This window comes from Takifugu flavidus, chromosome 8, assembly GCF_003711565.1.
Source record: "Takifugu flavidus isolate HTHZ2018 chromosome 8, ASM371156v2, whole genome shotgun sequence".
Taxonomy (NCBI): Eukaryota; Metazoa; Chordata; class Actinopteri; order Tetraodontiformes; family Tetraodontidae; genus Takifugu; species Takifugu flavidus.
This window is the reverse complement of record NC_079527.1, coordinates 4,678,960-4,698,025: the sequence shown is the minus strand read 5'-3', so window position 1 is coordinate 4,698,025 and position 19,066 is coordinate 4,678,960. Positions and strand designations below refer to the sequence as shown.

The window sequence follows — 19,066 nt, the reverse complement described above, 5'->3', positions numbered from 1 at the left end:
GTTCTAATGTATCGCTATATTTATGTTCTACCTTGTAAAACACTAGGAATGGCCTTGAGACTGAATAGTAATAAACTTGTCTTGGAAAGATCAGTCAGAAATTTCAACAAGCATTGTGAGAATAACTTTTTATATCATAACTACACCACTCACCTTCATTCATTGCCTATACTCTAGGGTGAGTCAGTGAAATAATGAACTTAGCAAATAATCTTTATTCAGAAATGTGCTTATTCAAATGTGCAGTGTAGACTTTAGACAGTCAGACAGGCCAGACCTCAGTGAAAACAACAGTGTCATTAAGACCTAATTAACGTAGAGCGGATGAGTGACAGTTCATCACTGCAGTATGAGTTCAGAATCATTCCAAATCAAAAGGGGAAAAATGAGATCAGAGGCTGATCCAACTTCTGTGAGTTTCCTCCTGTCTGAAATGTATCTGAGAAGTACGTATGGCTTCCATGTGCCTGTATGCACTCCCTTTAACCTCTGGGAAGGGGCCTGAAAAGGTTTCTTTGGGTTTCAATGGCATTTCAAACCTTGAGGCAAGGTTTGAAGTGGCAATGGTGGCCCAGCAGTTCTGACTGGTTTCAGGTGTGGGAATGGAGGAGGAATTCAAAGATCTCCAAACCCAGGTGCATTATGTCTTGATGGTGACAGCCTTCTCAGTGTTATGCATAACTGCCCCTTCTGTCCCTCCCTACTGTCTACAATGCTGCGTGTGCATGTTGCCCAAGGAGAGGAGGTTAGGTGTTATTTTACTGAAGCTTTGTTGTGTTGAGAACAAGCTCTCTCTTTCTGTCTCCACGTGTCATTATCCTGTGGTCAGTTGTAAGATGACTTCTCCCCTCTTCTTCGCCTGCATACCTGATGACAATATTGCTTTCATAGGTTGAGGCACATGTCTGTCATGTCTGTGGAGAAAGAAGCGTCTGGGACTGAAGCTCTGTGGGGCTCAGCAGAGATCTTCTTTCCCATCCTTGGTGAAAGAAGATCCTTTCCACAGGACCGGTTGCGGATCGGTGCTGGTATTCCGGTGTCTGCCATCTTGGTAGTCACGTGTATGTGTTGTTAGTGTCCAGGTGTTGGAGAACGTAGAGCAAGAGCCACCATTTCAGGCAAACCGGTGGGGTCCACTGTGTCTGGAGCCATGGAGTTCACTGGTGTGGGTCTTTGGTCATTTCCCATGGTTATGTCTGGGTTTTTTGGTTTAAGATTTGGGATTAAAGCTGTCTGTGTGCATCTCCACCAGCTGCTGAGCACACCTTCAGGGTGCTTGATGCCACCCTACAGGTTTCAAACGAGTTTTAAAATTTAATACAGCAATTGTTGTTCATCACTTTCTTTATTATGACAGAAAACAGAAGTATTGTAAATGCCAAAAATTGCTTTTAGACTTTTTTTTGGATGTGTGTAATTACCAATTAGGCTGTAGTGAGGACCTGCTGGCTCCTGGATCAAAGGCAGTCCCATCAACCAGTTATAAGTGTTGTTTGAAAGAGGTGAAGAAGCCATGACAACCTTGCAAACACCTGAAATGATGGCATCACACATTTGATGGCTGGTCCGCTGAGTCATGTTGTCAACTGTATATCAGCCTGGTGCACTATTCCAGGCATTTTCATTTTCACTTGTTGTTTAGTTTTTGGCAGCACATTAAAAAAAACCACCAACTTTCTCTGAGGCAAAGTGTTGGAGAAGAAATGTATTGTTTCAATAAAGCCATTCCATCATTCCGGGCTCCAGACATGCTGGTTATACCTGAAACCTTTGGAAAAGTTTACACCTGTTTTTTACCTGATAACTTGGTTTCAGACTTCTTTATGCAGTTATTGGATGATAACTATTATTTTCCTTTTACATTCTACCGTAGGAGGTCCAATTGATGTTGAACTTCTACTTCTTAGCTTGATTTGTGGGACTGAAAAGCAATCCGAGATTAACAAGCGTCTCGCAATAGTGAAACAGATCAACTCTCTTGTTCCCAGATGTTTTTGAGGCATTTGGAAAAGTGTCACCTTCCTATTTGTCTCTAGAGGAAGAGGCTTTAGTTCAGATTTATAGTCGGGCTTTGCACCCCACCAAGTCTGGAGGTTAATCAATTTTAAAGCTGTCATCCGTGACACTGCTCTCCTGATTCTTGGTAATCAGCTGAGTTATTGTTAGTTCTTTAGCCATGAAAGTCACAGAAAAGAGCTGTTTCATTCCCACAAATCCCCTCACACACACTCGCACACTCACCTTCAGGCTCTGAAAGCTAGTTTCAAGGACTACAATATTGAGAATTGTGGAAATGTTCCTTAAAAAAGAATGTTGCCCTCTTCCTTTATAGATAAAAACAAACAGTAGAAAATAAATGATGATGATGATGATTGATGATGATGATGATGATGATGATGATGATGATGATGATGATGATAATGGTGGTGGTGTTGATGAGGATGATGATGATGATGATGGTGGTGGTGGTGATGATGATGATGAGGATGAGGATGATGATGGTAGGGATGATGACGATGATATTGACAATGATGATGATAATGATGGAGATGCTGCTGCTGCTGATAATGCCAATGATGATGATGGTGGTGTTGATGATGATGATGATGATGATGATGATGATGATGATAATAATCATGGTGCTTCTGCTGCTGCTGATGATGATAGTGATGAGGATGATGATGATGATGAGGATGAGGATGATGAATAATGATGTTGACACCATTATCAGTGGAACTGGTATTTCCTTCCCCCATCAAACCAATGCTCAGATTCCCTTCCCTGGCCCTGGACCTTCCACTTCTCCCCTCTGGGTCCACTGACATCCTCTCTGTGGTTGACTCAGGGCCTGATCTACTATGTCTACTGTATAAAAACATGCAAAAATTTGATAGCACACAAAGCTGATCTACACACCAGTGGGCGTGGGATTCTGCCTGTTAAATGAGCAAAATAGCTGGTGCAGTGCAGTTAGCATGTTTGCCTTCAGGAAGATAAAGATGTATCTAAGAATGCGCCCCAATGTGAATCATCAAACCTGAACCTGATTGTGGTCGATTTTTTGCATCCATATTGAAAGTCAGGTGCAAACTGCCCCTGTGTAATGCACAAATGGTCCTTTTGGCAAAAAAGAGGCATAGGTGCAATCACAGGCAACAAAGGTAGAGAATCTTCTGTCAGTGAGTCAACAAACTGGGATGGTTGGAAATAAAATAGTAGAGATATATCATTTATCCAGGAAAGCCATTTATGAGCTGCTGGATGACCTCAGGGCTGATTTGGAGAAGGTAACAAAAAGGAGCCATACCTCTTAAGGGATATTTCCGCCTATCACTGCATTTTCTTTCATCTGAATCATTCCGCCGCACCATCACAGTTAGCGCCGGTGTCCTTCAGAGTAGTTTTGTTGGTGTGGCCGTCTCCATGGTTATGGCCGGTTGCACGTGCAAAATCCTCATGTAAATTGGGCAGTCCGCACCACTTTCGTGCCTGTTAAAATTACACAGTAATACACAGATTTTTTTTATTTAATTGCCTGATTTAATGCTCATTATTTGGGTTCACAGTAGATCAGGCCCTCAGTGGATTTTTACAACAAATCTCTATGCAGTCTCCTGGATCCCTAAAATCAAGTCTCATTCTCATGGTCAGCACCCTGGTTGAACTGATCACAAACAGACATACAGGAAATATAAGAGAGCGTGTGCAGAAGCTCTGAGGAATACATGGTCCAGCTTCCATTCCACCGTCATCAACAACAGCCTCAGTAACTCCAAACAACTCTTTTCAACCAAAAATCTCCTTTACACACATACTCCGAGGTCACTAAGGAGAGGTGCAACAAGCATTTTTCAGACAAAACGTTAATAACACGCACTCACACTTCTGGTTTCCACCCTTGGCAACAGCACAGAAACAGCACTGGCCAGGGTCACCAATCACCTCCTGATGGCAGCAGTAACCAGTTCACCATCTCTACTCATCCTTCTGGACTGTACAGCTGCTTTTGATACAGCTGACCACAACGTCCTCCTCCATCATTTGAAATACACCATTGGACTGTCGGAATATGTACGAAATTGGTTCACATCATACCTGACCAGCAGAACTGAGTATGTCGACCTGGGCAAAGAAAAATTACTCACCCACAACATTTCCTGTGGTGTCCTTCAGGGCTCTGTGCTGGGCCTTACATTGTTCTCCATCTATCTTCTCACCCTGGGCAATGTCATTAGCTAATTAGGAAAATCATTCCATTGGTATGTTGGTGACACACAGCTCTGCCTCAGGACTACCCCCACTTCCTCTGCTCTCCTGCCAATATCCACGCTGACCACCTGCCTGGAGGACATAGAGGTGAGGGTGAAGCTCAACTTCCTACAACTAAACAGTTCGGAAACTGAAGACATCCTATTTGGCTAATCGCATCAACTCCACTCTTCCACCATCACCTACTGCTCAGAACATCTTCCTTTCCACATCTGTCACCAACCGGGGTGATAAAAAGCCGCCCAATTGAGCTTTGACACCCAGATCCAACACCTATTTATCACCTCAGAAAACTGTCCAACACTCACCCTGGCAGATGAGGAGAACCTCGGCCCTTTTCCTCTGCCCCCTATCCATCTGAGGGCCCCACTGTCTTTTTAAATTAATTGTAATTGTTATAGTCTCCTCTGTAACATTTTGAGATACATGAGATGAGAGACATGATCTTTGAAAAAGTTCTGAGGTAGCACCAGAATATTTAGAATTACTATTTAGACCTACATGGCTCATTTATGTTGGCATTATTATAGGATGACACCCCCCCAGAGAAGAGCTGAGGATGACGACAACGACGACGGCGATGATGATGATGATGATGGTGATGATGATGATGATGATGATGATGATGATGATGATGACGATGACGACGACGATGTGGTGAACGATGCTGTTCCTCCCATACCTTCCGTGTGGGCGTTTTGAAAGACTCCTGATGTAGGCTGGGTGTGTGGCTGGATTATTTGCGCAGTACGTTACCCTCCCCTCGGCCCGGCAACACACGTCGCTCCGATCCGACACGAACAGACCTTCCGGCGACGCGAAGAGAAGCGCGGAGAGCTGCAGGAGGACCCCAAGTTGTTGCAAACACGCCAGCAAGTTTCCATTTGATGGTAGATGCGAGCCTGTGAGCGTCGGCGCGGCTGGAAGTATCTGTCCAAACTCTTAAGGTATAGATTCAGCATCATCCTACTCCAACTTCCGTCCAAACCACACTTCGACTGCTTTGCATCTAATAAAATTAAAGTAAGTGAATCTGGCCGTTCTGGGCGCATTTGTAAGTAGAAAGTAGTTTAGATTTCCATCAGCCGGACCAACTTGTTTGAGGCTTTCTTCCCGGACGCCTGCCTCTGCTGTGTTTGCCAGGGATCTGTTGAAGGATGGAGTGGTATTTCCTGCTGCTGATGCTGAGTTTAACGCCGTCCATCCGTGCTGATTGCTCCCCGCAATGTCAGAAATGCGCGCAGCGGCTCCTGACCAGCAACGCAGCTCCCGGCAGCATGGTGAGAGCAGCCTAATAATAATAATAATAATAATAATAATAATAATAATAATAATAATAATAATAATACTCGTCATCTTCATCACAGGTTTTAATCATCATCGCCAATTAGGCTTAATAATGAATGCAAATCCAAAAAACTCTGAAAATGAATCTCTTTTTCTTCTAGTTATGGAAACCATTTGAACTGTAATGATTAAGGCCACGTATGTCCATAGCTTGGCCTCACGCATGTGTGTGCGTGTCTGTCTCCCCCAGTCTTGCAGCGCGGCGTGTGCGGGGCAGTCGTGCGGCCCCGCTCCAGGTCTGGACTTCTCCTCCGAAGCCTCGTCCTCGCTGGAGGAGAGCCAGCAGGCAGACCTGGTAAAACGCTACGGCGGCTTCATCAAGAAGATCGACAAAGTCTTCGTCGGCCCGCCGCACAGCAACTATATTCTGAAGGTCGGCGAACTGGGCAAGAAATACGAGGACCTGTTGAAGAGGCTGCAGGACCGGAGCGCGGAGGAGCCGGAGTTGCCCAGCGGCGCCCCGGGTCAGGCGCATGGTAATGATATGAAACGTTACGGCGGCTTTCTGCGTAAATTCGGTCCCAAGTCAAAGAGGAGTAGTTCACTGGAGCAGAGCAGCCAAATACCCGACGAGCTGCAAAAGCGCTACGGTGGATTCATGAGGAGGGTCCGTCCGAAAATGAACAACCTGAAGTGGGACAAGCGGTACGGGGGCTTTTTGCGTCGCCACTTCAAAATTTCTGTGCGCTCAGCCGAGGATCCATATTTCTAACCTGAGACTCCGGGAAGCGCAGCTTTAGAAACTACTGTACGAACTCCTGATGCGTCTGAATCGCCGTCGTGTATCCACATCTCACATGCCTGCCTGTCTGAATTATTGCTCCCGCTGAATAAATGCGCTACAAAATGCGTTTGTTCTCGGGATCTGCCTGTGACGCAATAAGATATTACTGTTTAATAAAACTGTGCATTATGTGTGCGTAAATTATTATTTCTATTGCAGCCCTGGTGAAGAGAACTGCGTATTTAGATGTGAATGAATGGAACTGACATCACGACACTTGATAATGTCGTTCAGATTACTGTATTTGATCGAGTCGGTTTGAATTTTGAAACTTCAAAAAAATATGACAATAAAAAGACAATTGGCAACATGTAGCAACTGAACTGTGGGAAAAATCTGGCTTTGACTTATGTAAAATTTCCAAATTCACTTATTTTGGACATATCTAAAAGGAAGAAGATGAAGCCCGACAATTAAATCAGCCATTAAATATGCTACTGCGCCACCTGACGGCCAAAGAAGTTACACACGGCCCTTCTGACCAATCTGCGTGTGCACATGGCCACGACACTAAGAATATTATTATCTGCCCATGAACCTCAGAAGAGTTTAAACTACCCACGCACAGGCCAACATTTTCCCTCTGATGCCCGCAGCTCCTGTCCAGGTTACTGTTGCTTCCAGAATCTTTAATTCACACCCGGAGGGCGAGCCCTTAACTGTCCGGCCAGAACCAGCTCTTGGTCCAGGTATGGCAGGCTGACCCATTATCTCCACCTCTCTGCACCCTCACATCTGGCGCCACTTTCAGATTTAGCTATTGGGCCAACAGCTCAGTGCCTGATGTATTTATATAGATGATGTGTTAGTTCTCTTGTGTCTGCCTACATCTGCCCTCCTCCTCCTGCCCCTGGCAGGACGATCCATCGAGGTTTGTAAAGGGAGTTTTTCCTGCCACTGTACTTGTTGTGTGTGTGTGTGTTAATAAAGGGCAATAGTACTACATTGAAGATTCACCCAACTATTTTCTTCTCAGGGTCACCACAGTCAAACCCAGGGTCACAGCTCATCACAAGGGATTTTCACCATTCAGCCACACACTCACGCCTGACAACATGCACTTATTTCACATTTCATTGGAGAGCATGAGGACACTGGAAAACCCTCCCTCCGCCCCTTAAAGGGAACTGTAGGCCAAAGCCTTTTGTGGATCCATTTCTACATGGACCGACCTGAAATATATGTTTTCATGACACAAATGAACACACATGTCCTGTTTTGGTTGATTTTAAATCAAGCAGCGGTCAGGAAAGACAGCAGTATCCTCAAATCAGTGCACAAAACAGAGAAAGGAATTCTCAAATTAGCAATGGTTTGGTCTTCAATTGCAGGGTGGAGGAGAAAAAGGCAACCTTTTATCCGGCTGATGCAAAGAAAAGCATTTGTAATACGTGATGAAGGCCATTATTACTCAAGGTGGTGTTTTACTAAACAAAGCACGTCCTTTTAAGGCTACACAAACATAATAAATTAAGATTAGATGTTATTCAACACACATTCTGACTGAACGATGTTTTTACATTCAGTTCTGCACACAAATCTAATGTGCGTTAAGCGCAACGTATGAAATCTAGTGAATGAGGTCTGTAAACACTCAGTTCTGGGTCCAAAGTGATCCCACTCCAGCTGGGGGACAGTTTCACTGCTACTCAGCTGGCTGCTCTCCATCCTGCTCTTTAACCTGCTCTTCTTCACCCCCATCAGCAGCTACCTTCTCCTGTGGATCATTTGCTGCTGTTGCCGTGACATCCACCAAGCTGATGCTGCCAACCTGCTGTTGCGCGGCATTCTGGGTGGCTGTCAAATGCTGCAGCGCGGCCGGCAGCGTGACCAGCTGGAACTGAGGACCCAGCACCTTAACGAAGGTCGCAGAGCCGCCGGCGCCAGCTGTGGCCTCCTGCTCTACCGCCGTGGACAGCACAGTCAAATTAGAGGAGTCGGTGGCGAGCTCTGACCCTGAAAGCGAAGAGGTCAAAAGGGTGTAGCCATCGAGGGTGGTGGCGGGTTGAGCTCCTGCAACTGTCAGTATCTTGCCCAGTGGCAGGCCAGAGAGATGGTTAAGGGGGAGGGTGATCTGCGTGGGGGCAGCGCTGACCGAGGCTGGGCCAGAAACGGTGCGTGCCAGCCGGGGACGCTTGGGGGCTGGGGGTGCCGGGACTGGAGCAAGGGTCATGAGGACATTGTTGAGATGCTGAGATTTGTTCTTCAGCTCCTTGGCTCGTTTCCTGTGCTCATCACACTGCTGCTCCAGAGCTGCAATGGAACCTGGCTTCATTAATGTGCACCACAAGATGCATCGAGGCCAAAGAAATAAGCCTTTCTACTGCACACAAGGCAGGATTTCCCCCACTTATCTCTTCAGGAATGAAATCATCTCACAGATATCCATTTCTAGCAGGTTCAAATCAAATTTTGAAGCAGTACAGGCAGAATATTGGCAGGTTATATAGTATTTTCTTGGGTAAATGAAAAACTCTATCCAGTTTCAGGTGGAAACTCAAGGAAATGACTCCTTGACTCCAAACTGCTGATAAAACCAGAGAGCTAGAGTCCTAAACACCCCCCCTCTTTCAGAACTTTGTTCTGACCGATTTACATTTGGAGTCTGGAACACTCTTTTGAAGTTGGAAGCACCTGAATCTTCTAACTACTCCAGCTGATGGTGGTCTAAAGAGCACTCTTAAGAACCTGAATAGGGTCCATGTACTGACCTGCGAGGCTGCGTGTGTACTGCTCTCTGTAGCGGTCCATCTGGCTCTTATGGCTGGCCAGAACCTTCTTCACAAGGTCCAGCATTCCAAAGTTCTGCACTATATTGTTGAGCAAAACTGCATCTGAAAATCAGTTTAGGGAATTCAAATTTAGGAACTGGAAACTGATTTCGCAGCCGCTCTGGAGGAGCTATGCTGTGTTCTGTGTGAACACCTTTGCTCTGCTCGGGTTGTAAAGACCTTTTAGATGTTGGGAGCGCAGATATAGATAGAAAGACAGTTACATAATACACATACAATCATAATAATAGTACATTATGTAAGACTCATACACAATATATATAGTACGGGGTGGTGGGAGCTCAGTCTGTAGGGGACTAGGGTGGGACGCGGAGGGTTACTGGTTCCCCCGGCTACCCTGCGAGTTAAAAGTAGTTACCCGTACATCCTATTAGTAAGTGCTGTATCAAGATAAAAACGCTAATTATTATTCCAATAATGACATATCTGAGGTGATCCTGACCTTTGACCTGCAGCGGTGGGTCACACACTCTCTCGTGGAGCCCCTTCAACACCTCCTGCAGTTCGTTCTGGAACTCCTCCACCACCTTGTCCAGCAGTCCCACCTCCTTCACAGCATGCCAGAAAACTACCGAGGCCTCTGCCCACAAACACAAGAAACACAAGTCCAGCGGTCCACTCGGGCAGCACCTTCACCCAAATGAAAGCATGCGTGCACGTGCTCATCACCCCCGATTGCCGTGACCCACTCCGAGATCTCTTCTGATGTGTCCTGAAATGAAGATGCTGCTCCGTTCACTAAAACACAGACAGCAAGGTGGAAATATCAAGGCTTGAGTTTTGCAGGCAAACACCAACTGTCACACCTCCCAAACCCAATGGTCATTTAATTCATGTATACAAGTAGTGACTTTATCCATCTCTTTATAGGTTTCTCTCTCAACAGCGAGCTTGAATTGTTTAAATTTTGTATTCGTACGCTGTGCCTGTGTGCAAAAAACAGTTTTTATCAGGTAAAAATATTGGCAGAGACGTTGGAACCTACCACTGACCGACGGAGAGGCAGAAATGAGCTCGTTCGACGGGTCGCTGCTCATTTTTGCTCCCACCAGGTCAATCTTTGTACTGCGGCAGGTGTTAGAACAGACCTTTGAATGCTGGTAGAAGTCAAGTTCTCCTGAGTCCATGATCTTCCTGTTAGTAGACAACAGGAGATAAACTTTTACACATCATGGAGCCTTTTTACTGTCCAATATCCCCTATAATTACTGACCTGAGCATGGTGCTGTTGAGGCGGATGGCTCTCTTCCAGTCTTTGAGTGTGGACTTCCCAGCCAAGCACACAAACTCCTTTGGGCTGATGAGCTGCTCATTGAACTGTTGGGGGAAAATTCTAATTACTGAATAAACCATGAATACATTGTGTGGAGGTAATTATACATGTAGAAAAACACATTAACACACACCTTGTCCATGCTCACATCATTCTACACTCAATACCCAAGATGAATAAATAAAAGCAGAATTTTGGAATTTTTCTTTCAGATTTATATTTTTAAAAAACACTAAAATAAGACATTGACGTAGGTGTTGAGCCCTGTTGCTACCACTCTGTACATACAGTGATTTCCTTTTCCCCACCATGTCTGCGTTTCTTAACACAGCAGCGTATACCTGGACACATTTAACGTTGATTCCAGGGCAGACAAACTTTTTCCATATTAGCGTAGCTTTGGCATCTCCACACGTGATTGGGTAGAAGACATCAGCCTGCACATCCACCGCCTCTGTTAGCTTGACTGCAATCAGAGTTCAGAAATTCAATGCACGGCACAATCTGTTACATTATTAAACATTCAATAAAATAACTTTCCAATGTTCCTCAAGATGAGGCTGAATTGTAGACTTTCAGCTTTAGCAAAAGCTTCACAAACACTCCATCCAAATGTTGAATAAACTGAATACTCTGATAGTAATGAAATTACAGTATTACAGATGACAATGAAACTCTTCTTCCCTTCAATTTCTCACAAATGTGTGTCGTCCTAACATTGGCCGCTTTGTCCCACGCCTCCAGCTAGACAATGATGCTGGGACAGTATGACACAGCAGCTGAGTGCAATGAGGACTATTTCCAAATGGCCAGTGTTTTGAAATGTTGGTAAAATCTGCTTTGGAGGAAGGAAAAACTGCAAATATGTATTAATCATCCAGTATAATGGGAGGTCAGGGTGCCAGAGCAGACAAAACACACAGCCAAATTTCCTTTCAGTGAACAATTTCCCTTGACAGCATGAAAACCTTCCAATTCATCACCACTCTACACAAATGCAATGGCTTGCAGTTATACTCGATGACTAATAAATTCTGTTAGTTCTTTCATAAAGAAAATAAAAAAGGCAACAAATAATCATCTTTTTCTTTAATGTTATAGACCCAGACACTCAGTCATGGTTGTCTGACGTGCTCAGGTGGCAGAATGGGAATTCAATGCCAGATGTATGACTGGGTTTCCTTCAGTATGTGTTTGTGTCTATGTACGGGCATGCACACGTAGGTTGATGTGTTTTGATCCTATCTGATGTTTGATCCATGCTTAACCACCCCTGTCAAACCTGACACACCTCTACCAGACTACCAGACCTAATCAACCATAGACAGGGGAGATATTGTGATGTGCAGTTCTCTCCGTATCCCTCGTTTGCATAAATTGGGCGTGAAAAAGACTACAAATTCAACAGTCTCTTGTCGGGGGGGAAGGGGGGGGGGGCAAGAGGTCCCGTTACCAATGACAGCTTCGTCCTTTGACAGCTGGTTAGTTTCACCAACTTCAGCTATTCCATCCTGTGGAGCGACTGTAATAATGTCCTCCCTATAGAACAAAAGGAAAGTTTCAATGACTGAAGATCCCAAACTGATAATCCTCCTGAAATGATATGCATTACCCTTCCTGGGGGGTCAGTTCTGCAGTAACCAGCACCGCCTTAGTTTGCTCCTCAACAGAAGGGAGGTCATCAACTGACTCCGGTATGGTGACGATCACAACCTCACTCATCACCGCTTCTGAGGGAGGAGAAATACAGCAGTCACAAAACATAACAAAACTGTCCAAAACTTTCAATCCAACAGGGCAATTAATTGGCTCAGAGGGATCAACTGATAGGTTTTCAGGTGCGTCAAGAAATGTGAATTAAAGAAATACAAGAATCTCAGGTTTGTGAAGACTCCACACTCTGCTTCTGCATCCTTGGAGGACCACAGACGTGTAAATCGCCTGTACTGCATACCTTTCTTGAATTTAACGGAGGTGTTGATCGGGTGGCTTTGGATGCACATAGAATGTTGGCTTTTTGGGGGTCCTATTTTAGAGAACAGTGAGTCCAATGTGGAAACGCTCATTGTTGACATGCAAGTTTTTACTGTAGATATTCTGCATTCTTTTATAGTAAAAACAAATGGGACGTCACGAAGGAAACCACCAGCAGGGAAAAGATCTTACCTTTTAATGTCTAAACCGTCTTTTCGCGGGGAAAATACACAGTTAATTTACCTGACGTGGTCAAATATGTGTCCGCGGAACTAGTCTGGTTCAATTCCATTAAAGAGCGAAAAGCAAAGTACATCTATTTCATGTTGATAAGCATCCTTTTAAAACTGCACCGATGGCGAGTTTTGAAAGATTTTAATAAATTGTTTTCTGTTTCTTCTTTCTGCGATTTATTTTCCGCTCTCTCTTCTTCTATTGTTTTTCCAAGCAAAAAGGGAATTAAAGAGAACCGCTGCCCCCAGTTGGTCAAATGAAGAATTACACCAATCCTCGGTACAGGTGCAGCGCTCCAGTCAGGCGCTAACCACCACCACCACAACAACAATAAAAATAATATTAATACTACTAATAATAATAGGATGATTTTGTTGTTGTCGTCATAAAACAGTATATTTTATGGCAACAGATAAACAAAGTTACTGAATAAACTAAATTATCCCGAAGTGTTTTCCCTGGTGAGCTGTGATTAGGAAAGCCTAAAAAGTTTTTACAAAAATATTGACCTAAATTTATTGCGTTTTTGAAGGGGAAACTTTATATTTCTACGATTTCTATTACCCAAAAAAGGCAATCAAAACAAAAAAACCTTTATAACACAGGGGCGTGGTTTATGAGCACACCGTGACGTAAGCGGAAGTTCGGCCAGGAAAAGAAGAGCGAAAATGTCTCCCCCTGTGAATGCGGGTCCAAACGTGGTTGAGAAGATACTACAGTATGAAAACTTCATAAACGAAGTTCTGAAGAGAGATTTACAGTGAGTGATTCTCCAATGCCACATAGACCTCCATTATATTTTCCACTCTTATTTATTTATCTCCTATTGATATTTCCAGGCAATTTAATTGAATGTCTCCAAAATTTAACACACACACACACTTAAAAAATGACGCTGATTTTTTTTTACATCATTGTCTTATTTAGATGTGTTATGGGTCTATGATTTCTACTTAAGGTCCTCCTGCTTGGATGCAGTCTAATGTTTTAAGAAAAGACAAGATAAAAGGAATTTGTGACATTTTTAACAGGGGCCAACAGTTTAGCCACAGCAGGCAACACATCCCAGAATATCTCCTATTTGAGCTCAAGCTGCTTGCACCAGGTAGACTCGGACTGGTGCAGAACTGATGATAGATCTCTTGAACTCTGAATCTGGTGAGACTGATTTGCTTCAATTAATCTGTAAGGCTTATTTTATGCGTTTTACTTCACTGGACAGATCCAGCTTTAGATAATGTCTCAATTTCCCTCTTTTTTTGCTTATACCAGTATTTAGATAGACTATTTGATATATTTTACTGATTTACAACTAAATCGTAAGTTGAAAATCTCTCTGCGTTTAAAGTATTATTAAATGAACAACCAAATATTTTTGGGTGCAGCACCTTTCCCTTCTGCTCTTGGCCACTAGCCATAAAAGTTTGTTATAATGTGGAGTTATCAAGTTTGTTCGGAGTTCTGCAATATAGCAAAATAACAAAATCACACCAGTTCTGATTCTTCACCATAACGTTACAGTGGTTTACTGTACTGTTGATGATTATGGCCACTTTTGGAAACGCTCACTGTAAAGATGTAACAGAAATGTCAACTTTTTGTGTTTCACAGAAAGGTGCTGGAAAAGAGAGACTCCGTCTATGAGAAAATATCACAGTACCTGCAGCTGAGGAGCATCATCCAGAGTTTGCAGGTACTTTTTGTACTTTTTTTTTTTTAATAGAGCTGTTGGTCTCTGGAACCTAAAATGAGGCCACAATAGTCTTTAGACAAACAACTCAAAACTTTAGTTTCGTATTTGGACTCTAATTACACCAGACCGACGGAAATCGTAACGATACAAAAACAACACCAGAGTGAAGCGTTTCATAACACAAGTTTACAATCACAAACACAACTCACCAATTGGACAATACAGCCTGTACAAAATTGACAAGAATATACTCTAACAATTAAACACTCAAATATACATAAATGCATGTGTACATGTACACCACAACTCCCTTTCCAACACTTACACTAGGTACACTATTCTATCTATTGCTTCTTATAGATTATATGACATCTAAAGTGCACCCACACACATCTGAGTTGCACCCACACACACTCTCACACACACACACACACATGCAGTCAGGGGAAATGAGGTGGTGTCAAGACTTCATCTTCAGTGAGTCAGCCGCTCTACACCAAATGCTAGCACCATTACTTCTGGCAGTGCATCGTTCTAAACAAATGACATCAGAGAAGGTAATTTCCCAATGATGGAACAATGAAGAGGTTTCAAAACAATACAATCAACCTCCTGGCAGCTGTTAGACCAGCCCACACAATGCTGTTTAAGTTTAGTAATATTCATCTCCCACAGGTCAATTAGCAAAAAGGACAGGTATAGTAAAATTATACTAAAATTATAATTGATTTCCCCTGTAAATAGTTTGCTATCAATTCCTTGTCTTGTCTTCTTAACTGCTTTGTAACAGGCAGGTCCACCCCTCGATGAGTCGCCAGTTCCTCACAGAGCCCTATATGAGCATTTGTGGGTTTGGAACCTTGCTCAACAGTACCTCGGCAGTGCTCTGAAGGTGTTCTGGCACCTTCTCCTACTACCAGAACGCCTTCCATGTTTTTTCTACATGAGGCTCGAACCCAGAACCCTCCACTTCTCAGCCCAGCCCCCATGAGACTGAGCTATCATCGCCTCAGAAAATCAGTGCTATTGCTCCCAGAGGCAGGCACAACTGGGGGACCCCTCATTCCACACACGGTAGTTCTTTAAAGGGCTTGTGTGTTGAAACATTCACTATGTTCTATCTATAGATGTGGACTCAGACAGCTTATCATTTCTGTGTAGGCTACCTTTGTACGCTTTTGATTCACTCTAATGTGGAACAAACACTGAGACAAGGTGGTTCCATCAAGTATATGAACAGAAAATCTCTAGAGTCTGTTCAGAATGACCACTGAGGTCTTGGGTCACATCTTTTGTATTTGATGACCCATTCCCCAGATTGCTCCCTTTGGTCAGATGATTAGCTCTCCCAGTGATTTGAAACGTCCATAGGTGTGTTTAGAAGAAATAATGAGATGAGAAGGAGCGCCTCAGACGTCCTCCATTTCAGAATGGTGGAGGCCCCTGAGCTTTTGGGGACGCTCACACACACACGCATGTTCCTAAACGAACTGCGCCTGCACCATTCTGAAATGGAGTTAGTCTGAGGCGGTCCTTCTCATCTCATTATTTCTTCTGTCATTATTGTGCATTTTCACCTTAAGACATCTCAAAGATTATCCACAGAAAAGGAAGAGCTAGCGTGTCACAGCAGAGGGTCTGAACACGAGAAGAGAAAATGAGAGTACAGGCTGATCCAACTGATCCCAAACCGTCTGCGGTACAACATGGTGGCAAACCGACCCTGCTGTCTCTCAGATGATTAGTATTCAATCTGTTTATTAGCATTACAGAAAAGTTGCATGACTTCTCTAAGGACCTAATTTGTAAAGCCTGAAGGTTCTGCTCATGTGTTTTGTGCAGGAGTCGGGCTCTCAGAAGTTGAAGGCAGATGTTGATCTAGGCTGTAACTTCTACGTCCAGACCGAAGTGTAAGAGGCAACAATTCTGATACATTGTAACCTGCAACTCACAAATAGACACTCTTTTTGGATTCAAATGCCATGGATGTTCATGATAAGCAAAGTTAAATCTAAAAGAAATAAATAGGAAAGCAAGTGATTAAAAGGTTTTTCAGGAACATAAAGGAATTCATTTTGTGTTTTTATTCCATGGCTAGACTCAACGCAGCGCAGAATTAGGTGCCTGGTACAAAGTGTGTTCCTTTCAGAAGGGACATCAGTTCTCTCCTCTTAATCGTACATTAACAAATTGTTTCTTGAGCCCTCACTATGACTGTTGAATAGTGTCTTAATGGTGGTTAATTCAGTGGCCTGTTTAATTGGCCCCTTCATGCCTAAATCCCTGCATCAGCTATAAATATATGTGCACATAAATATTTAAAAGAAGGCTAACCCATGATTCTTTTCATTAATTCATGTTTTTGGCAGTGAGGACTCATCGAGGATCTTTGTAGCAGTTGGCTATGGGTTTTTTGTGGAGATGACCCATGAAGAAGCCCTGCAGTTCATTGAAAAGAAGACAAGTCAACTCACACTGTCAGTACAATACATGTATAGTATAGCAAATTCTTCTGCTACTTTATGTCCATTCTGCTACTACAGTTTTTATAAATATAGTGTTTGCTTAAATGAGAGTATTTAGTTGCAGTATGTGCTGACTCGGTACTAACTGTGCTCACCTTTGTATTCAGTATTGTGAGATATCTGTTTTATTTTGTGTGTTTCAGCTTTACGGAGCAACTCACCAAAGACTCGGCAAAGATTAAAGCCAACATCCAGATGGTTCTAGAGGTCAGTTCATTCTGTATCATGATGAGATCATCTGCTAGAACTGACAGTTTTTTTCATTCCTGGCGATAAAATAATGCTAATACTCGGACGGGACACGTAAAACCGTTGTCAAGAGTCAGCAGAGCCAGTTTCTGAGTGGCTGTGTTCTTCCCTCAGGGCTTACGGGAGCTCCAGGGACTACAAGACCTACCAGAGATCAGAAGAAGAGAAATTTTATAGACTTCTCTAGGAGTTGGACAATTCTCGGAGATGTTATTTAACCTGAGAGATTTAACGAAGCCCAAAGTAATGTGTATTCCATGTGGTGTGGAATACACATGCAGGAGCAGAGACAGAAGTGTCCCCGTCACCACCTCAGGATAATTGGACACTGTCAAAAATCCTCTTTTAAAACTGTAAAATCTCCATTTGAATATTAATACAAGCGGAGATGGATGAAATGCCACCACTTAATGGCATTGTAAATAAATGAACCATAAGACCCTGAATAGGATTTTCTGCATTAAAGAGTCAGTTCATATTTAACGGTTATAACTGTAGGTCGGCCAAGTCAGAGAAAAGGGGAATAAAACTGCCATTAAGACAGTTCTTGCAGTTATGATCATATGGTTTGTGTTAGTTTATTATAAGCTGAAATAAAGCTATTTTCTACTCTTTGGCAGAGTTATATAAAAGCAAGAGTGTTAGACCACAAATGTCAACACTTTTGAGATGTTTCCAAAAATGTTACCAACATAATTAGCAAAAAAAAAATTGTTAGTCAGGGTTGTCTGGTGCTTTCCTGAGACCCAGAGTTTGACCCCCTGAGGTGGCAACAGTGAAAGGAAAATGCTTTTAAAGGAAGCAACCTTGAGCTTGTTGCACATTTGCGCTTTTCTACAATGAGGCAGGACAGAACAGCTTCTGGATACATTTTTAGCCATAGTGCAGCAGCCTGTAAAAGGAAAACCATGGCAACAGAAAAGGCAGGAACTAGCAGAGAACAGCAGGAAAGTCTGAAATTGACAATATGGTGATTTTTCAACAGAAAGTTACACCTCAAACTTTGCCAGCTCATAGGACAGAAAGGAGGTAGTTTCATATCTCCTTTGAGACACTACGAAATAATTTATTTCAGTCATTTGTTGTAGGTCTCCAATAAGCATGGCATGTTCACTGGTCAAAATTGGACTGCTATGATTTTACAAGGATGCTGAATGTAGTAAAATTGTACTTTTGAATAATGTTTTTGCGGCAAGAATTCATCCAGATCAATATTAATACTTGTTTTTTTGTCCTATTAAACTGAAATGCACTGAGGAAATTAACAGAACTGAAGTTCTCTTCATTTTCTCTTCACAGAACAGATGAAAGTTAGTCTTTTAACCAACCAATTTTGTCAAATATAGTATGTGGTGAACAGTCAGTGTAGAATAGATGTGTTAGTTAATTTAAAGACAATTTCGAGCATGTATTTAAGCTGAAATGTTAGCTTGTAGAACATAACTAGTTTCTTCAAGCTTACAGTAAAATACGCTTTTAGTCATTGTTAGGTTCAAACTGTTCATATAACAATGCTGTAACTACTTATTATCACTCCTGACCAGAACCCTGACCTACTTTAGCTGATAGCAGGGGACAACCTGAGCATCCTGTGACACTCCATCCCCCATTTTCTTATATGTTCCTTTTGTATATATCATGCTTTGTTTTATCATGTGACGCTTATGCTTCATATGACACGTACGCCTATTGTAATCTTACGTGTCCGTGTGCTACTATAAGAATAAACCTCACCAGGGCCCACACTTGAAGCCCACACTGCAGACGTGTGGTTCCCCTTGCAGCAAGTAAACTGAAGCTTCTGTCTCATTCCTCTTATGGCAACAGCACGGGAAGAAAACTGATCACTTTCTCCCCAACAGTCATATAACACAGATTAATTTAATATAAATACATTCTTCAAAATGGAATTGAAATAACAGCTCC

The 19,066-nt window shown here is 43.0% G+C and overlaps 3 protein-coding genes across 5 annotated transcripts; 2 read left to right on the top strand and 1 right to left on the bottom strand.

Moving 5' to 3' along the window:
* Positions 1 to 4,952: 4,952 nt before the first annotated feature.
* Positions 4,953 to 6,531, top strand: pdyn (prodynorphin). 2 transcript variants are annotated; one of them, XM_057040248.1, is made up of 3 exons: positions 4,953 to 5,216; positions 5,413 to 5,549; positions 5,807 to 6,531. In XM_057040248.1, the coding sequence occupies exons 2-3, from the start codon at positions 5,427 to 5,429 to the stop codon at positions 6,326 to 6,328; spliced, it is 645 nt and encodes a 214-aa protein (XP_056896228.1). In that variant the 5' UTR covers positions 4,953 to 5,216; positions 5,413 to 5,426; the 3' UTR covers positions 6,329 to 6,531. The 2 variants fall into 2 exon arrangements, with proteins under 2 accessions (XP_056896228.1, XP_056896227.1); XM_057040247.1 differs by having other exon boundaries at positions 4,956 to 5,292.
* A 1,080-nt stretch (positions 6,532 to 7,611) lies between these two features.
* On the bottom strand, positions 7,612 to 12,889 carry gmeb2 (glucocorticoid modulatory element binding protein 2). Of its 2 annotated transcripts, none has more exons than XM_057040235.1 (10): positions 12,683 to 12,889; positions 12,078 to 12,195; positions 11,919 to 12,004; positions 10,807 to 10,931; positions 10,406 to 10,509; positions 10,178 to 10,326; positions 9,862 to 9,930; positions 9,635 to 9,772; positions 9,112 to 9,234; positions 7,612 to 8,653 (listed from the first exon to the last, which is right to left on the bottom strand). In XM_057040235.1, the coding sequence occupies exons 1-10, from the start codon at positions 12,753 to 12,755 to the stop codon at positions 8,046 to 8,048; spliced, it is 1,593 nt and encodes a 530-aa protein (XP_056896215.1). In that variant the 5' UTR covers positions 12,756 to 12,889; the 3' UTR covers positions 7,612 to 8,045. The 2 variants fall into 2 exon arrangements, with proteins under 2 accessions (XP_056896215.1, XP_056896216.1); XM_057040236.1 differs by having other exon boundaries at positions 12,632 to 12,833.
* Positions 12,890 to 13,291: 402 nt separating this feature from the next.
* Positions 13,292 to 18,932, top strand: uxt (ubiquitously-expressed, prefoldin-like chaperone). Its single transcript, XM_057040250.1, has 6 exons — positions 13,292 to 13,433; positions 14,285 to 14,366; positions 16,209 to 16,276; positions 16,736 to 16,843; positions 17,035 to 17,098; positions 17,255 to 18,932. Exons 1-6 carry the CDS (start codon positions 13,342 to 13,344, stop codon positions 17,315 to 17,317), a joined length of 477 nt encoding a protein of 158 aa, XP_056896230.1. The 5' UTR covers positions 13,292 to 13,341; the 3' UTR covers positions 17,318 to 18,932.
* The last annotated feature ends 134 nt before the right edge of the window (positions 18,933 to 19,066 follow it).